At 39.6% G+C, this 19,205-nt stretch overlaps 1 protein-coding gene across 2 annotated transcripts in view; it reads left to right on the forward strand.

The window, feature by feature from the left end:
- Positions 1 to 750: 750 nt before the first annotated feature.
- The window catches only part of nptnb (neuroplastin b), a 53,246-nt gene continuing 34,791 nt past the window's right edge, over positions 751 to 19,205 (forward strand). For both annotated transcript variants that reach the window (XM_046032925.1, XM_046032926.1), the window contains exon 1: positions 751 to 1,222. In XM_046032925.1, the coding sequence (XP_045888881.1) occupies positions 1,147 to 1,222 (76 nt within the window). In that variant the 5' untranslated portion in view covers positions 751 to 1,146. The remainder of the gene's footprint in view (positions 1,223 to 19,205) is intronic.

Below are 19,205 nucleotides of genomic sequence, written 5' to 3' on the forward strand. Positions count from 1 at the left end.
CAGGCCACCAATGTGATGACATAATTCATAAATGACCTCAGTGAGCTCAAGAGCATCACCATAATCTCCTCACATTAAAACCTGACAAGGGAATGTACTTAGGCACTGTGAAACAGGCGTGATGTGACTGGTGAAAGCTGCGTCTGGATTTCCTGTCAATTCATCTACATAGCTATTCCGAGTTTTGTTTTGTTTTTTAAATGTAACTGTCCAAATCTTGCCTGTAAATATCTGACATTTGTTCTGCATTGTTTGTGACAAATCTGACTTGGCCACTGGTGATAAACGAGCTGACAATTTATAGTTGCACTAATATTGCAACAGCTGTTGAAAATAGTTAGGAAGTCATCCAGGCCAGGTTATTACTGTAGTCGCCGACAGGTCAGCGAATACTGTGTGAGCAGGAACAACATCCTCCAAATGGCCGATGATGAAAATGTGCACCTGTCATCCTATAAGCTATATATATATATAAAACAGCTTATCCGCGGACACGGAAATGAAGGCTGATAATAATTGCCTGAGTTCAGAAACAACATCAATTAGGCTACATACGTGTTATATGTGTGTGTGTGTGTGTGTGTGTGTGTGTGTGTGTCTGTGTGTTTATCCACGGTCATGAGCGCATAGGGCACGCGCAGCTTGTCGTTGCTACCGTTGGTGTCCTAACAGCATCTGTTCCTCTCTTTGGAACAGACTTATGTTTCGGCTACATCAGTTCTCGTCGGAAATTATTTGTGCGCTACTTTCATTTTAATCACCGAGCCGTGACTTGCGACGCGCAAATGCGCATCGGTCCGCGCATCTTTGAATCTTCAGAACTACACTGTGGACACAATCTCCCTGGCATCCGAAGACCTCTCCTCCGCAATCCGACGAGGCTTCTTCACCGCCTATGGCCGCACATCGGCATCCTTGAGCCGCTGGCCTCGTCCCGGACCTTTCACCCATCGCTGTCCTCCAAAGGTCTTTGAATCAGGGAGACATCTGGAAACACTTTTTTTTATTTTAAATAATCCTTGGCTGGCTATTTTAAAGCACCCGGTGCTATGCTGGGCCCATCTCTCTAGATCTTGTGATTAATACACGATCTCTCCTCCCACATTCGTCCGACCGAGACCCTGGTACTCTCATCGAGTCCCGACAATGCATCCTAACGCAGTGATGCTGGCGGTGGTCCTTTTGGGGAACTTGATGCTGCCTTTCATCTCGGCTCAAAACGGTAAGAAAGCAGATGTGGCCCGCCATAATTGTAAACATCGCATTTAAAGGAAAGTGACTTGACTTGTGGGAAGAAGACAGTCGAGCGAAATGTTTTCTAGAGGATTTTGAGAATGACTGCGTTAAAGCTAGGCTACTAATAGTTTCACGCATCTCGACAACAAGGCCAGAAGTGGTGACCAACAAATCTTATTAAATAACTGATGAGAAAATGTAACCTTTAGCCTACTGGAGCTCTTAACTCAGAAAACAGAAAGAAAAGTGACGTTGTTGTGACAAATTTTTTTTGCAAGGTTATTGACTGCCAACTGAGTAAGTGTGTGTCTGTATGAGGAATTAATTGCCACTTCCTGGCAAGTCGAATATGTTTTGAAATAGACAAACGAGTAGTGTTGCTGGGAACCAAACTAAAGTTTGTACCCTCATGGAATAGCCTAAGTTTTGAATATTTAGATATAGAAGTAGCCTATGGGTAGGCGTGGGTTGCCAGTGTGCAGTATGTTTTGTCAAAGTGGGTTGGGGAGCAGAGTGCAACCCCATCCTGCTCTGGATGCTGATCAAGTAACATTATCAACAGCGAACAGGGGCTAAAGGCTTGCCCAGTGCATGCTGTAAATATTGCAAATACAAGGCCCTTGTGAACCACAGTTGCTGGGCCTGTGCATCTATTTGATTGATAAAACTTCTCCCCTATTATACCACATTTCCTGTCATGCCCGCTTAAGTGGCTCTTTCTTGCTCAACTTGTTCAGTCTGCAGTTATTGCAAAACTAAATGCATTCACAACACCCTTATACCCCTTTCTGTCTGTTTCCAAATGTTTAAAGGGAGGGAATACAATACAAAATTCAAGTCACAATTTGTGACTTGAATTTCAAAGGATTACTGTGCGTTAAACCTAATAAAAGTGACATGATTTGGTTAAAGTGAATGTCCATAGCATGCTTTTGGTTGTTCCAGGCTGTCCTCCTCTGATACAGCATGTCCTGACTTCAAATTGTGTTGAATCACATCACCCAGAGGGACACACAAATCATCAGCCGTTCATGAAATGAAAGTGGAATCTTTTGAATCTTTAGTTTTTCATAAAAAAACAACACCCCTCAATAGGTCCCTTGAGCAACCCTGACATGCTTATGAAGACATTGCCGCTTTCTTATACAAATGTAATCAATCTATTTCAGTTGTTGTTAACAAAATAATCACTGCCTGTAGTCATTTCATTTAAGCTTCTATACCCACATGCCAAGGCCCCTGTGTTGACAAATCAATATCAATGACATGGTCTAATCCCCTTTCAGAGAAAAATAAGGCAGAGAACTGTCTCCGCATACTTATAATATTAAATGCTTAATGTCCACCTCGTCTTTTCTGCGGGATAATCAGACACCCACTATGCAAGACTTAATAAGACATGTATTTGATAGGATGAGAAGGTTGTGAAAACCCTCTCACCAGCACTGTCCTATCTTTTAAAGATGCATTTTTGAATACTGAGTCAATGCAACTAAACCAGAGTAATATACTGGAACAGTTTGTACTATTTTTGTGTAATACTAGTAAAACACAATATGCAGAAATGAAAGACACGCAATAAGCAGATCACTTTACAAGAAAGCACAGAAGCAACCTACATCTTCAGCTTGTACAGAGACAAAAAAAACCCTTCAAAATACCACAGCAGTTATATAACAAACTATCATCCTCTGAATTCCTTTCTTTCTTCATTGTTAATTTCTTGAAGGTGCTTGAAGTGTGTGCGCGCACAGTGAGGCGTTCTCTGATCTTGCCATCGGGAAAACCAAATACCCAATAAGCCCTCTATTGTTTGATAAAGCTCAAGCAAAGGCATTCCAAACACTTCCTGTGGTCTTTGCCCAGTGTTAGTGTCCACTCACTGAGGCCTAGTTCACACCACAGAAACACACGCACACACATATACAGGGGTCAGTGGGAGACAGGCTGGTGCCACCCAGTTACTCACTGTGTCTGTGCCTTATCTGTTTTATTTAGAAATCCTAAATTCACAGCTAATCTAAAGACACCCTACATTCATTTCAAGTTTGATCACAGCTGTAATAAGCTACAGTTAGTGTTTAAAACCCTTGGTAATATTCTGATATTTGCTCACATCGCATGCTTCTGAAAAGCCATTTCATTCCTCTCTCACAGTTCAGATTAAGGGTAATCGGTGCATGGCTTCTTATGCAATCCTAGATTTTCCTGTGATATTACAGAGTTCAGGCAGTGGCACGGGGAGAAAAATAATTATAAGTGCATGAGATGTAATCACTCTATCTGGGAAGCAGGGGGAATTCATGCCATTATTTCCTCGTGTTCAGGGAAAAGTAGGTCTACTATAGGTGGCGAGTTTCTGTGACAGATATTTGGAGGACTGTAAATAGCATCCGTCCATTCTGCCTCGTTTCTATTTTTACCACCGAGACACAGCACCGAGAACTGTGGCTTTAAGGTCCTTTTGTGAAAGTGAATTCATTAACTCTTAATGGACGGCCTCCTTGTGCACAGCTGCACAGCCTTCTAAAGACTTGCTAGGTGGCTGTTAACCATTTAAGCTGAGAGATGATGTGATCTTTATGCAAAGAAAATAAAGGTTGCCGAGGAGATTGCTGACCTGAGGAAGTGCATTTGTGCCTTACATAGTTTCCTCCTGCAAAGCACGGGTTCCTTGTGCTGCCAACATTGTTGTATTATCGCTGCCTGTGCAAATCAAAACATACATGTCAAGACAAACTTTAGAATAATGAAATGAGCTGATATAATTACTGCCATGCTAAAAAATAACCATATGTTTTCTTTCATTTAACTCGTCATAACCCCCAGGTTAGCAGTTGCTTAAGAACGAGCACACATTCAACAGCCATGATTGGTTCTTGTTAAGGTTATGCAATGGAACTATACAGACATGATGTAGACAAAGCTACGCTCACAGGTATTGCAATATATAATGCAATTACACTATGCAGGTTTTTTGGGCAATATGTGGTCCTCTAATTTTTCTTTATGCCACTTGTGCATTATCATCAACAGGGGCCAACATCACATTTTAAAGGATAATTTTGGTATTTTTAAAACTGGCTCCTATTTTCACATTTTGGTGTCGATATGAGTAGTAGGTAAAGTTTTGGAATCCGTGCAGTAGATGGTTTCAGCTGGCAGCTTGTCCATTATCATGTTTCTGTCCAGGCTCTGGACAAAGGCACATTTGTGAGTCTGGAAAATATGCTGTAGGACTCAAGCCAGCACTTACTCTGAGTCATGCTTGCCCACTGTGAAATCTGATATGGACTGCACTGATTAGGGCCAGCATCACACTGTATAAAACACAATGCAGGTACACTGATGCACAACTGTAAGATGATGTTTTTCTAAAATAGTGATTTGTCCAGGGAAGGGTTTGCTGAGCATGCATGCTTTTTTTTTCAGCATCACCCTGTTCCATGTTCATACACCGCTAGAAGTTCCTCAGTGTAGTCACAGCCCTGCACTACTGGCTGTTTCACCGGAACCACTGTGGTTAAGTGTGCTGCACAAAGGCAGCTCAGACAGAATACTCAAAGAGGTAACTTTCGCTGGCCTGGGTTTAACAGGTGACCTAGCAGACACAAGGTTGCTTTTTTTTACCTTGAGGCTTGTGCCAGCTGATATTCAGCATTCCAGAGTCATTTAAGTTGACAAATAATAATACTTGGGAGTGTGTATGAGGTAGGGGAAGAAAACAATCAGTAGTGGAAGAGACTCTCCTGGAGGTGTGATTTTCATTTTAGAATTATCATGTTATTTCGATCATGTGAACCAGTGTCCCATGATGCATCTGTCTCCACTCTGCGCTTCTCTGATTTGACATCAAATCATTTGAATTCCCTTGTTTTGACCTCTGAAAGAGAAATAGGAAGTACTCTCTGGTTGTGATTAGAGGATGGGATTAGAGCATTTCTACCCAGCACAAGGGTTATTGGGATTTAAATCTCATTAAACTGTTGCCTCTCTTTCTGTGATCTGAATGACAGACTCAAGTATTACCAGTGAAATGAAAATGGCCAGCACACTTTTTCTGGAAATTCAGTTTTGCAAATAATAGAAATACCTTCCTCTATTGCAGGGACACCAAATAAGGTATAAATGTCTGTGAGACTATTACCACTCTGTCATCAGTGTGTTCAGGGCTATACATCATCAAAGCCTCCCTGACACAAATTTAGCTGCACAAATCATACCAAGTGTATTCAAAGTGTTGGAAGTTCTTATGTGAATACTTCATGAATGTTTAAGCAAATAGCAGTTTGTTTAAACTGTTTTATTTTAACCTAATAGCAGATCAGTATTACATCTTAATTGAGTTGTAAACATTATATTGCATGATTAATACTAGTGCTAGGCAATGATTAAAATTTTTAATCACGATTAATCACATCACTTTCTTGTGATTAATTACAATTAATCGCATTGTTATGCGCAAAATTGAATAATGAATTATTAAGTAGTGTATTGCGCACTTTTAATTTAAATGTACTGCTATGTGCACAAAAATGCACCAAAACGAGGTTTGTGGTTAAACAAATAAGGTGCTATTTACCAGCAGTATTGCCTTTACACAGTAGCAATAAAATATTTCTTGTAAATCTCAACTTAAACTTTAATGTAATCAAATCAAATAGCAAACCAAAGCTATTTGCCACTGCCAGGACATTACCTTTTATAGCTTGCTAAAACAAGTTACCATCAGAGTCCTGTTTTCTTGGCGGGGGGGTTCTGAACAGGTATCAGCAGAAACATTTTTCTTTTATCAGGGAGCAGCATAAACAGTCTAGGGCCCATGTTCAGTATGTCTACGTTGTGATTATAAGGAGGTTCCTAAGATCGACATCTTCCCCAATACTAATCAGCATGCAGTGTGTAGCAGTCCACTTCGCTATGGGATTTGATCGCTTGTCTTGCTTTTGTTTATATACTTCTCCCACATGCTGCATCCAGCGTAGTCTGCCGAAGCCTCCCTCCACTGCTTGTTTGGGTGGGTGATTTGCAGGCTGATCAACATCTCACCCCTCCTGTGACCCGTGGTTTGACTGTATGTGTATTCAGAGCCAGTGAGCAACAGACTTTCAAAATAATAATAATAAAAACTGCATTAACGTGCTATAAAAAAAATTTCGCCGTTAATTAATTAATGCATTACCGTGACAATAACGCCTTAACGTGCCCAGCCCTAATTAATACACATTTAGTTAGCATTCTGTGCTATGTTATGCCAATATTGATCTCACTACATTTGCTTGTAGGAACAGAAAATGGCTTTCTAGGACTTACATTGGGTTTGTTGCATTTATTGGTCTCTCAAAGGTGCCGTAGATGCTCATTTTCAGGTTCATACTTGTATTAAGGGTTTCTACTAGAAAATGCTCACATGCTTTAATGTTCAAAAACCACATTATATTTCTCATACTGTCCACTGCTTCAGCACCTCCGCTTTTCCCTCTGATGTCCTCTGGCTGCTTTGCCTTCACTTTTGCTGATTTACGGAGTTTATTTGTTACTGGTTACTTTACCAGCAGCAGCTACTAAGTTAGCTTCTCAGTTAGCCGTGCAGCTAGCCATCCTATTGCTGATTTTGCCCAGACTGGAAGCTTGGTGCCTGGGGTATGTTCGTGTTTACACCTCTAACATTACTACAGAAGCTTTGGACTGCTGGTTCAGAGCCAGCTGAGCATAAATCACTGAGTTGAGGCAGAGCAGCCAGAGGACATCAGAGGGAACACCAGAAAATATTTACCTATCCTTCACAACCATAAAAGAACTTTCTATGGGACATCCTACACTGCACTGCATAACCTAAAGCTCTGCCTCTATTAGCTCGTTTGACTGCTTCTTGGTGGTGATGTGCGGATCGATACTAATGTATCGATATTTCTGATACCAACGTTTCCTGCTCTAGGATTGATAGTCAAATAAAAGGAGCAATATCTAAACTCAGTAATGTGGAGTGAGAGTGTGTTTTATTTAAGTATCTTACTGTCACCAGGATTGTCTAATTATACTCGGTTGATAGGAACTACTTCTCTTTCCACCTGTCAAAGTCATGCTTGCGCTATGGCTTTGTGATGGAGCGTCTATGAAGTGAACTGACTATGGCTGACTGTACAAGCAAACACATCTGGCTGTATTTTAGCTGTGTATGGCAAGCATTTATTCCTTAAAACTTACTAGTCACTATTTAAAAGCTACTAGTAGCTTACTTATTTATTAGTTACTAGTAAATAATGGAATACTTACAGTGAGGAAAATAAGTATTTGAACACCCTGCTATTTTGCAAGTTCTCCCACTTAGAAATCATGGAGGGGTCTGAAATTGTCATCGTAGGTGCATGTCCACTGTGAGAAACATAATCTAAAAAAAAAAATCCAGAAATCACAATGTATGATTTTTTAACTATTTATTTGTATGATACAGCTGCAAATAAGTATTTGAACACCTGTCTATCAGCTAGAATTCTGACTCAAAGACCTGTTAGTCTGCCTTCAAAATGTCCACCTCCACTCCATTTATTATCCTAAATTAGATGCACCTGTTTGAGGTCGTTAGCTGCATAAAGACACCTGTCCACCCCATACAATCAGTAAGAATCCAACTACTAACATGGCCAAGACCAAAGAGCTGTCCAAAGACACTAGAGACAAAATTGTACACCTCCACAAGGCTGGAAAGGGCTACGGGGAAATTGCCAAGCAGCTTGGTGAAAAAAGGTCCACTGTTGGAGCAATCATTAGAAAATGGAAGAAGCTAAACATGACTGTCAATCTCCCTCGGACCGGGGCTCCATGCAAGATCTCAACTCGTGGGGTCTCAATGTCCTAAGAAAGGTGAGAAATCAGCCCAGAACTACACGGGAGGAGCTGGTCAATGACCTGAAAAGAGCTGGGACCACCGTTTCCAAGGTTACTGTTGGTAATACACAAAGACGTCATGGTTTGAAATCATGCATGGCACGGAAGGTTCCCCTGCTTAAACCAGCACATGTCAAGGCCCGTCTTCAGTTTGCCAATGACCATTTGGATGATCCAGAGGAGTCATGGGAGAAAGTCATGTGGTCAGATGAGACCAAAATAGAACTTTTTGGTCATAATTCCACTAACCGTGTTTGGAGGAAGAAGAATGATGAGTACCATCCCAAGAACACCATCCCTACTGTGAAGCATGGGGGTGGTAGCATCGTGCTTTGGGGGTGTTTTTCTGCACATGGGACAGGGCGACTGCACTGTATTAAGGAGAGGATGACCGGGGCCATGTATTGCGAGATTTTGGGGAACAACCTCCTTCCCTCAGTTAGAGCATTGAAGATGGGTCGAGGCTGGGTCTTCCAACATGACAATGACCCGAAGCACATAGCCAGGATAACCAAGGAGTGGCTCTGTAAAAAGCATATCAAGGTTCTGGTGTGGCCTAGCCAAGAATCTTTGGAGGGAGCTCAAACTCCGTGTTTCTCAGCGACAGCCCTGATCTAGAGCAGATCTGTGTGGAGGAGTGGGCCAAAATCCCTCCTGCAGTGTGTGCAAACCTGGTGAAAAACTACAGGAAACGTTTGACCTCTGTAATTGCAAACAAAGGCTACTGTACCAAATATTAACATTGATTTTCTCAGGTGTTCAAATACTTATTTGCAGCTGTATCATACAAATAAATAGTTAAAAAATCATACATTGTGATTTCTGGATTTTTTATTTTTTAGATTATGTCTCTCACAGTCGACATGCACCTACGATGACAATTTCAGACCCCTCCATGATTTCTAAGTTGGAGAACTTGCAAAATAGTAGGGTGTTCAAATACTTATTTTCCTCACTGTATGTGCTGACGTTCTCAGTGAAGTCATTCAACACTGTGTCTCTGCAGAGCGCCTCCACTCCACATACACACGCGCGCAAACACAGAGCAAGTCAGCCAGCTGATCAGTAGACATTACTGACGCCGACAACAACTACGCTCGTTAAGTAGGCTACCTGTTGCAATAAAAACTTTGAGAGTAAAAAGCCAATACTTTACCAACACAGCTGTTTAATAAGCATAAACACGCAAAACACAATGTTTTAATCTGCTCAGTCTCTCATGCACTGCAGCTGTGTTTTGGTTTTGCACAGGCTAGCTCAGCTAATATGATTTATTTTACTGACATTTTAGATTTGTTTCCAGTGAGATAGGCTATTAGTGACTTTGCTGTTGTAAATCTTGTTGCTGCTCTAGAAATAACATTTAGTTAATAAAAATATATAATTTTTTCAAACAATATATGCAATTATTTAGTAATGAATAGGACTGATAAGAGCATCTATAAAGAACCAAACCAATAAGGATTACCTATAATTATTGGTACAACTTGTGAGAACATGTTCAGCCCATCTCTGTGTCCTGGTTTTAAAATCCAACCCAATTGAATTTGTAATGGATTAGCCCTGATCTACAATATGAGAAATGGGCAATCACTACCTGCAGATGAAGATCATGTGATATGATAGAAAACTCCAGAACAGCTAGAAAATGGTCATGGTGTTGAGATTGTTGAGTTCAAGAACGTACTGTCAACCTCAGCTTACAGTAAAATCAACATACCCAAATTAATACTGTCACAGTTGATTTTTACACTTTTAAAGTGTCCATGTGGGTCCACACCAAATGTGTTAATTTAACTCTTTTGGAGTGTTGGTACCTTAACACTAATTTAGTGTAATTTCTTTACTCTTTTGTGGAGTTAAAATTTAACACCAGTGTTAGTTTTTCTTAACACTTTTATGTAGTGGATCAGAAGATCATTTATTCACTACAGAAGTGTAAGCCACAGAGAGAAATATCAATAAAAAATTTAACATTAACAGATACTACCTCATTTACTTATTAAACAGATTAGATGCAGGTCAAAAGTTCCTAGTTTTCGCAGCAGTTAGTTGAGTGCTTTCATGAAGACTCTCCTGGCTTCAGCCAACCGGTGTGTGTAGGCCTACGCAGTGGGGGCGGGGTGACATGAACACTTCAAGTGTAAAAGCCAGGATCAGAGTTAAGTTCAGAGTTAATATTTATACAATTACACTTACAGGTTTGATTTAGTGACACTTTGTTTTTACACTCGGTTTTGACACCAGCTACTTCAACTGAGAGTCAAATATAATGGATTTGACTCTCTCCAGAGTATAATTAACTGTGCTGTTTCTCAAATTTCACTAACAGCAAAAATGTAACTCTTCTCAATTTGGCGTGCAGAAAGTTGTTTGTTTCAGGCTCTGTGGACCAGCAGCAGAGCAAACTGACAAAATAATAATTTTACTTTGAATTAACATGATTGCAAACACTGCTGCACAGGTGGATCATATTAGTTTGAATGCCATGTCTCAAACCCCTTGCAAAGGACACTGATTGTATTCATCATATCAGTCAGTAGTTTCAAATTGTGGCCACTGTCCCTCTCTGAAAAGCATTTTGTCTGTTTGGATAATGCTGCCATGATTTTTCTTCCTGAATAAATGTAAAACTCAGTTTTATCATGTTGCTCGGAAAACTCACCTCCCACAGTGGTGATTGTCGCTGCTTAATTGGCATTTTGTCTAATGTGAGCCACCTTTGTAGCACTGTTCATGACTGTGATTAAGTAATTGTGATTAATAGTGCCCTAAACCACCGTTTATTCTGCGGTTTAGTGCACTTCAACCTAACAAGATGCAGGTGGAAAAATACCTCATCTTGTCACGTTTATAAAGCTGTTCCTTCAAAGCTTAGCTCTTAGCTTTGAGTGTGTGATGACCTGAATCTTAATATTGGGAGCCATAACCCTCTGCCTGCCAGCGGCCTGCGGGTTTGTTAGGCCCTTCAGGGAGATAATATTCTACAACTGCAGATTGAGAGGCTTGCAGGCCAGAAGTGTCAGGCAGAGAAATGCCTGCAACAGGCAGTCACACAAAGCACTGAAGGAGTGAAAGAGACTGTAGACAGCTGCTACTGTTTCCCTGTTAATGCTGTGCTGGTGGGATTTGTTGTTAAATAAATACCGTGTATATTATATTTATGCAATGAAGGTTGACATTTCAGTCCAGAAATGTTGATTCTTGGGAGCGCATTATTCCAAGATGGTTACCCACACTGCCTTTTAGTCACATCACTTACAGCTTAAATGAGCTACTTTTGCCATCTTCAGTATTTGAAGAAGTTTGTTAACTAGTGAAACCAGATGCAAACACACACAGTAGCTTCTTTTAAATTAGCTGAATCAATTGTGTAAGTGTTAATACTGGATTTTATTTAGATGTAACTGCCAGCAGTTTTTTTTCTTTGCAGCCATTTTGTTTGTTGACATTTCTGTAGTTCTGTCTGCCAAATGGGAGAATCAAATCAGAATCACTAAAAACTAGGAAGCTGAAATAATTTTTGCACTTGGTTGCTAGTTACAACGGTCTGAACGATGCGACGTAATACTATGTCCTGCTGCCTTTTATCCTGAAAGGCCCTGCACTCAAACACACATTTTCAATGATTGTCTCATTAGAGATCTGCTCAGGTGCTATGCTGGACTTGCATAAGGTCAACTGACTCCATGTACTTATGAGGACGATATCTGTTTTATTCTCGCCGAAAGTGGTGCAACAAAGCTAACAGGAGAGTCAGTGACACAACAATCAAGCATATAGGATACTCCCCTACATAGTCCTGAGCGTAGTGAAATCACTCCCTCATTCACACTTCCTTATATAACAGACACCCATTCGTTTACTCTATAGTGAACACAAAATTTAGATCCTGGACACTTACTGTATGAATCGCCATCAGCTGTAGAGTCACACAGGAACCTGGAAAATGCAACATGTTGCATTGTGGGATTGTTAACAGAAAGCAGTGTACATGTCATAAACACTATTTGCTGTGTTCACCTGTGAGGGCACTATAGTGCTTAACTTAAACTTAAATAAATTGGTGGACAGTATAACACACATAGACAGTGATTTCAGCCACAACTGAAGCCTAATCAGTCCAAATAATTAAAAACACCTCTGTGGGTTCACCATAAGTGTGCAGGGAATGTTAACAAGGCAAGATATTGATCTTTAAAGTAAAAAGACTGCATCAGAGTTATGAGTGCACTGCTCTTCTTCATTCTTTCAGCCCATAACTTTAGTCCAACAGCAAGCATTAATAGTGTGACAATCTTCCCACCCTGAGTGATTAAAATGGCTGCTATCAGGTAGGACAGAATTTTATTGTGAAGCACTATAAGCTATATAAATAAATATTTACTTATTTCCAAGCAACACAGAGATATTTTTGTGCTGTGCCTGTAACAAAACCTGCATATAAATAAATTAGCTTATCACATTGCAATTGGCTGCCCTGCCCAGGCCTGCAACAACAACACAATGAACAGCTGAGACACAACATGATGAAAATCACATCGAGAGCTTGCTGCAATAAAAACAAATGAGGAAAATTGCAAAAGCACCAATATTCCTCATTCCATATATAAGAATGTTTCAGCCCAACCAGAAACGGTGCAACAGGAGGGAAATACAGTTTCTGAATAAGAGCCGCATGGATTAAAATGACACAATGCAAAAGCAATAAACAGAAAGAGAGACTAACAATTTGAAGTTTATACTCTGTCTCCCCTGCTGGAAGAAACTCAAGCAGAACAGCAACAAATATGTTTAAGTGCCAAGAAAATGTTGACAAGGCAGAAACCTATTAGACTGCAAGGAACAAAGTCAGCACCAGCAGTCATCAGCCTGAAATAATTCTTCATCAAACACCTGAGAGCTCACTGCCGTTAGATACTGTCGACCGAACAAGCAGTGGACATTTTTCATTACACACACATCCACACACTTTAACTATTGAAAGTATTAAAGCTACACATACACACACGTGTGTGTGTGTGTTTGAGAGCTGTGAGCACCAAGTAATTTCCAGGGCCAACAGGATTATCAGTGTATGTTCTGGAAGATGGCAGGGAATCACCCTTCAAGTTAATGAAACAGTTAGCGTAATTGGTCTTCATCTGTCATCTCAAACAGAGCAGTGGACTGTTTGAGTCCTGAGAAAGAGAGAGAGAGAGAGAGAGAGAGAGAGAGAGAGAGAGAGAGAGAGAGAGAGAGATTACTGACGGGACAGTGATGAAAATTGGTCTGAGGATAATGAGTCCCGTTGTCTTTTCATCCTCTCATCCTCTGTCTCTCTCTCTCCCTCTCTCTCATTACTCAGAGTGACTGGTCGTCGAGTAGCTTCACAGTCTGCTGCTTATTAAAAAACCCAGAGCGCCTTTAGATGAGTTCATCAGGCTCTCCACCCCTTTCTTTCCCCTCCATCTCTCCATCCTCCCGCCAGTTCTGCATCCTCTCATCCCAGCACCTTTTTTTCCTCCCCCTCTCTCAGTTTGAACTCCTACATCCTTCCTCTCTCTGTCTCTTTATTCCTCCCTCTTCCATCTGTTTATTTTTTCCACCATCCTGTAGAGTAAAACAGCGAGAAATAGAAATGAGGAGGAGGAGGAAGGAGGAGAAATGGAGGCCCAGGCAGGGAGGGAATCAAAGAGCTCAGTAGAGGAAAAGACAATCCCCTTTGTGGCAGATGAAGCTTTTATAGAAAAGGGGAGCTTTCTACCAATTTCCTGTTGATATTCTTTGTAGTTTATTTTTCCCCCTACAACCAATCTCCTTCCTTTGTCCCAACACTCCACCCCCCTCCTCCCAGTGCGTCTGTGCCACCGTGGCAGATTGTTTGGAATCAATAAAGATGGTTGTTGGCAGGGCGGGACGGTGGTTCGCTAAACACTCAATTCGCTTCACACAAATCACTGCCTGCTTCCCAACACGTGATGGCTACATCCTGCAACAAACAATTAAAAACTCATGCAAATGTGCTGTAAGGCTTGTATTAATACACATATGGTGGTTGACAGGCAGACAGGCAAACCTAGATGGGATTTGGACAGCATGGAGGAAAAAAGGATTGATGATTATTGTTAAAAATGAACAGGTGCCGTGGTCGTTCAAAAAAAGCGAAGCTATGAAAGTGAAAACCTGTAAATGATATTGCTTTCTGTACAAGTGTTCAGATTCTTTGCTCAGGTAAAAGTAGTAACGCTACACCATAATAATACTTAATTGCAAGAAAAAAAGACCTGCATTTGAAGTAGTAGTAGTAGGCCTACTTACAGAAGTAGCCTTTTGATAGCAGCATGTACTTAAAGCAGCTATAATCTATATTTTTATAATAACAATCTATCAAATGACAATGCAAAAACAATGTGACAAAGAAGTGGTCATTCGTAGCTCTCCTGCCTTTACAAAGCTTCATAGTGAGCTTCAGCTCATTGTTTAGCTGTCCAGCCCATAACTTCACTGGTTCACTCTCACCGCTCTCAAGTGTTGTTTTGTTGTTTTCTAAAAAGATCCCTGTCTGTCCTTAAATCATTCAAATGGACTTTATGCTTAGACAGTAAGTCTAGAATTCATGTGTTTATCTGTCTTTGGTTTTGGGAGGTCTTTTAGTGTGGTGTTATCATTGCTGTCTTGCTTTATTAAATGGAGTAAATGAATACAGAACATGTTCTAAAAAGCTCTAAAAACCCACTACACTAAAGCAGACACACAAAGTTAGTGACTAGCTGCTTAACCTAGTGGAGCATTTAGCAGCTAAAGAGTCAGACATTTCCCTCAGTAGATGGTTGAGAGAGATAAACGAGAGTTCATATTACACTTACATTCATCAGGTGGCCGGAAACAAAACTCCAAATGAATGATAACATTGATTATAGTTATTTATGATCAAAAGGGCTCAGTGACAACTCATTAGTTTATCAACATTACTGGAATCGTATGGTGACAGTATCTTTATTTTTTATCATTCTAACAGATTGAATCACTGCTTCTAAGTATATTTTAATTATCTACCAAAATGAGTCAGTTCTTGAGTAACGTGTGAAGTTTTGTCTTACGTAATGCATAACATTGAAACACAGTTCACTAAAGTGAAAATCAATTTGATTATTTCATTTGTGATTTTGCACAACATATTATTATTGGGAATAAAACTTTGAATATCATTATATTGTTATAAACCATATGGCCAAGCCCTTCTGATGCTACTACTGCCAGTTCTTTATATACCACTGTGTAGTTTAATCTAAAAAATCATCACGTTTTAGAAGCTGATGTGTTTTGTCTGTAAAATCTGGATTTTCAAAATTATTAGTACCAATATGGGTCAAAGTGATATAGTGCAGTAAAATGTATAATATTTCCCTCTGAAATGTCGTGAAGTAGAAGTTTAATGTAATATAATACAGAAATACTCATGTCAATTCTGAGGTAGTTGTACTTGACATGAGTACAGCACTTGAGTAAATCTGCTTGAATCTGCTTAGTTACCTTCCACCACTGCACAAAGTCCCTGTTTCTATCTGCTTCACATACAGACGCACAGAAAACTAAGAGAGAAATATTCATGTAAAGAGTTCCCTGGTGATGCTGTAGCTCACTGACTCATATCGCATCCCGAGAAATAATCAATTCATACACACAAGAAGCCTGTGTGATTCGTTTTAATAAGCTTTTGTCATTGTCTCACACACATGCACACACTGGAATCTCAATATTCAAATAGCACAGGACACATAGGGGGTTGTAAGCTTGATGCAAAGCTACCACTGGTCACAGACAATAAAGGTCAAGTTTGAGTGCAGCTTAAGGTACACACAATCCATTTTTCACAAGAATTCATTCAGAATATCATTTAAAACCTTCGTCATGACAACTCTATTAACCTCAATAATTAGCAGGGAAACAGAGAAACTAATCAACATCTGCAGAAGAGCCAGTGTGCACTTCAAAAAAGCATTCATCCATTTAGGAGTTATCATCCTGCTCAGGAAGGTCTTGATCTGTGATGACAGCGAGGAGGAGGAAGAATCTGGATGTTGAGCGTAGCAGTGTGTATCCACAGCAACCAAATCTGACAAATCCACTCTCTCAGAGTTTACTCATGACAGTGGCCTCTGTGGGAGTTAAGAGAGAAAAAACTTGAAACTTGTAAAACAAGGGAAGCGAGCATTTTACCTTGGTCATGCAGCGGTTAATAGCATTTTGGCTTTTGGAGCGTCTGGTCGCTTCAGAGGGATCTGTTAGCGAGGATTAGTCACTTTCAGTCCAACATGGCTAAAGACACACTCAAAAACATGCAAACACACGCACATACACATCAAACAGACAGCCAGTGTGGGCAGTGCCAGGTGTTGGAGACACATAAGGTTTATAGTGGAGAGTTGGAGGCCTGCCTGCAGCAGCTCTGTCACATAGACCGACAGTTCCGGTCCATCTACCAGCCAAGCACCACTACTGCTCGCTCACTGCTGCTACAAAATCTGCTGCACATCCATTAGAGGAGAAAGACACCATCAGCTAGCACAGACTTTTTAAAGGGACACACCTGCTTTTTATTTTGGGAGGGGGGGATAACCTCTTTAGTCAACTGACTCGGTGGTGAAGATGAGAAAGTGCTGATTTCATGCTTCAAGTGGAGAGCGGATGCCGTGTCACAGTTTAAAACTGCAGCATGTGGAGTGGAAGCTCAGAGTTTGCATCATCACATAAGTAAGAAAACAGACCCTCTAACCCTAAAGCTGGATGGACTCAAGGTTCAGTATTCATTATTTGTTATTTACGGTGTATTCTATTATGTACTGTGTATTTATTCTCTCTTTTTTTTTTTTTAGTTTGCACTTTTCTTAATGTGGATCAGGTTCACTTCATCTTCTATGAATTCTTTCTTGTATTTTTTGGTAAAGCATTTTTTGACTTATGTGTGAATATAAGTGATATACAAATAAAGTGTCCTTACTTACTATATAAAATAACTCAACAATCTGACCATGAAATCAAAGCTAATTTTACACATAAGCGTTTTAAACAGCATTAATTGATGCCAGCTGGGTGCAGATAAACAAAACAGTGATGTATTATGACCTTAGGTCATTATGGTAAACAGTTGCTGATTTACACATAGACACAGAGCAAAATTTACATTAATTTGGAGTCTATAAGTCTGTATATTCACTCTCTTTTTCGCTCTGTTTTGGTTTCCTCCAACTCCAGAGGCAAATATCTGGCTTCACTATGTTTACCAGCTAGTGACTAACTTAATCTTTCTTCCATTTAGTGCAGAGTAGTTAGCATATAGTAGGTTTATCAGTGCTTTCAGATGTCTAAAAAAATGTGTTGAAAGATGCTATAGTGCTCTGTTGACTAGGTGATTCTTGGGTTTGTCACTACAAGCAACACCATTAACATGATGCACAGTAATTTGATTCTTTGTTAATATAAAATACATATGATGATAATGTATATTATCACTGCTTTGATCAAGAACTAATACATTTGTTTGATTGTCTAAATTTTGGCTAAAATCAAAGCGGGACACAAATAAATGAACGTCTGTTACATTCAGGCCCATTCCTGTGCAGGTGCACAAGTAATGTTGCGTTTTATGTCAACTAGCAATGATTCATTTGCCGGAGCTGAAGTGGGAACAAAAAAAAATGTCCATAGTCCACATTCAACATTCAATATACAATATTATTAAGAATTGTTTATTTTGTTTATTATGATTATAGTTTGTGTTAATATGCTTTAGCAAAAGTATTGTATGCAGTCATGCCAATAAAGCAACTTGAATTGTAATTAAAAAGGAGATGACGCAACTCTTTCATTACATGGCTATGAAGGAACCGTAGCGACAGAGTAGGCTACAGCAATTAGGAGTATGGCAGAGACTTTGGCGGAAAAACCTAAGAAAAGAAAAGAGAAAAGTCCAAGAAAAGTTTCTGATGCTCCAGATAAAATAGAAACTCTGTGTTCAGAGGAAGGATTACAGTCAAACAACAGTATTGGGAACTGAGATTTATTACAAACTCAAAGGATAAAGTTGATATATTTTTTGTTTTTTCAAAATCTTACGAAAAGACCAAAACCAACAATGAGAAAGTCCATATGTCAATACTTTCTGACTTCCCTACATTGTCTGTGGCACTCTAGAACACTGGTCCCTACAGAAGATATACATCTTTAAATACAGGCTACAATTATATAGTTTTATTTTTAAAGGAAATAACATTCTTACAACAGTTGGTCACTGTAAAACGTAAACGAGAGTGCATTTAGGGACTATTTTCAGTAGTGGATTAATACACATTTGATGCTGGGGTGAGTATTATCGTCAGCAAGACAGTGTATGTAAGTTGAACTGACTCAAAATGTCACTGATTGACTGATAAGATATATTAGGCTTTCTCTATACAAGAAATACTTGATAATAGGATCAATTTATTGCTGGTTTTGGCATTTTCATGGGATTTGTTGACAGCCTTATCCTTTAAGTTCATACTCATAATTGCACTTATTATACTGTATGCTAGTGTGAGGTGGCTACTTGTGCTTGGTCATTGTTACATTTTTATCTACAAAATACTATTTTAGTAAACTTCTACATATTTTGGTTTTTGTATAAAATAGAGAGTACAAAGGCAACGCAGTTTGAGATCCCATTATTTTTAGCAACTGAGGTTCTCAGAGGCTCGCATTGAAATGAGAGAGAAATCCTTCTTGGTATCAGCCACTACTGGTTGGATCTGTCTTCAAAAAGATTAAAAAAATTAAGACTCTTAACCCAGTGTCTGGGTTTAAAGCTTATGTGAGAGATACGGCTGCAAAGTTGATTGGATTCTGCTCTTATTATTAATAGGCTGCTCCTTCTTTTCTCTCTTACTCTTCTTTTACTCCTTGTCTATCAGGGCATATATGTCAAATGCTTAGCAAATGGTATGTTTTTAATCTTGTGTATTTAAGTGCATTCATCTTTTATGTAAAGCCGCTGCTGTTTTGCTGCTGTGTGTCTTAAAACATACTCTGAATTGTAATAGTAATGGAAAGAAAATTATGTT

The sequence above is a fragment of the Micropterus dolomieu genome, linkage group LG20 (assembly GCF_021292245.1).
Source record: "Micropterus dolomieu isolate WLL.071019.BEF.003 ecotype Adirondacks linkage group LG20, ASM2129224v1, whole genome shotgun sequence".
NCBI classification, from domain to species: Eukaryota; Metazoa; Chordata; class Actinopteri; order Centrarchiformes; family Centrarchidae; genus Micropterus; species Micropterus dolomieu.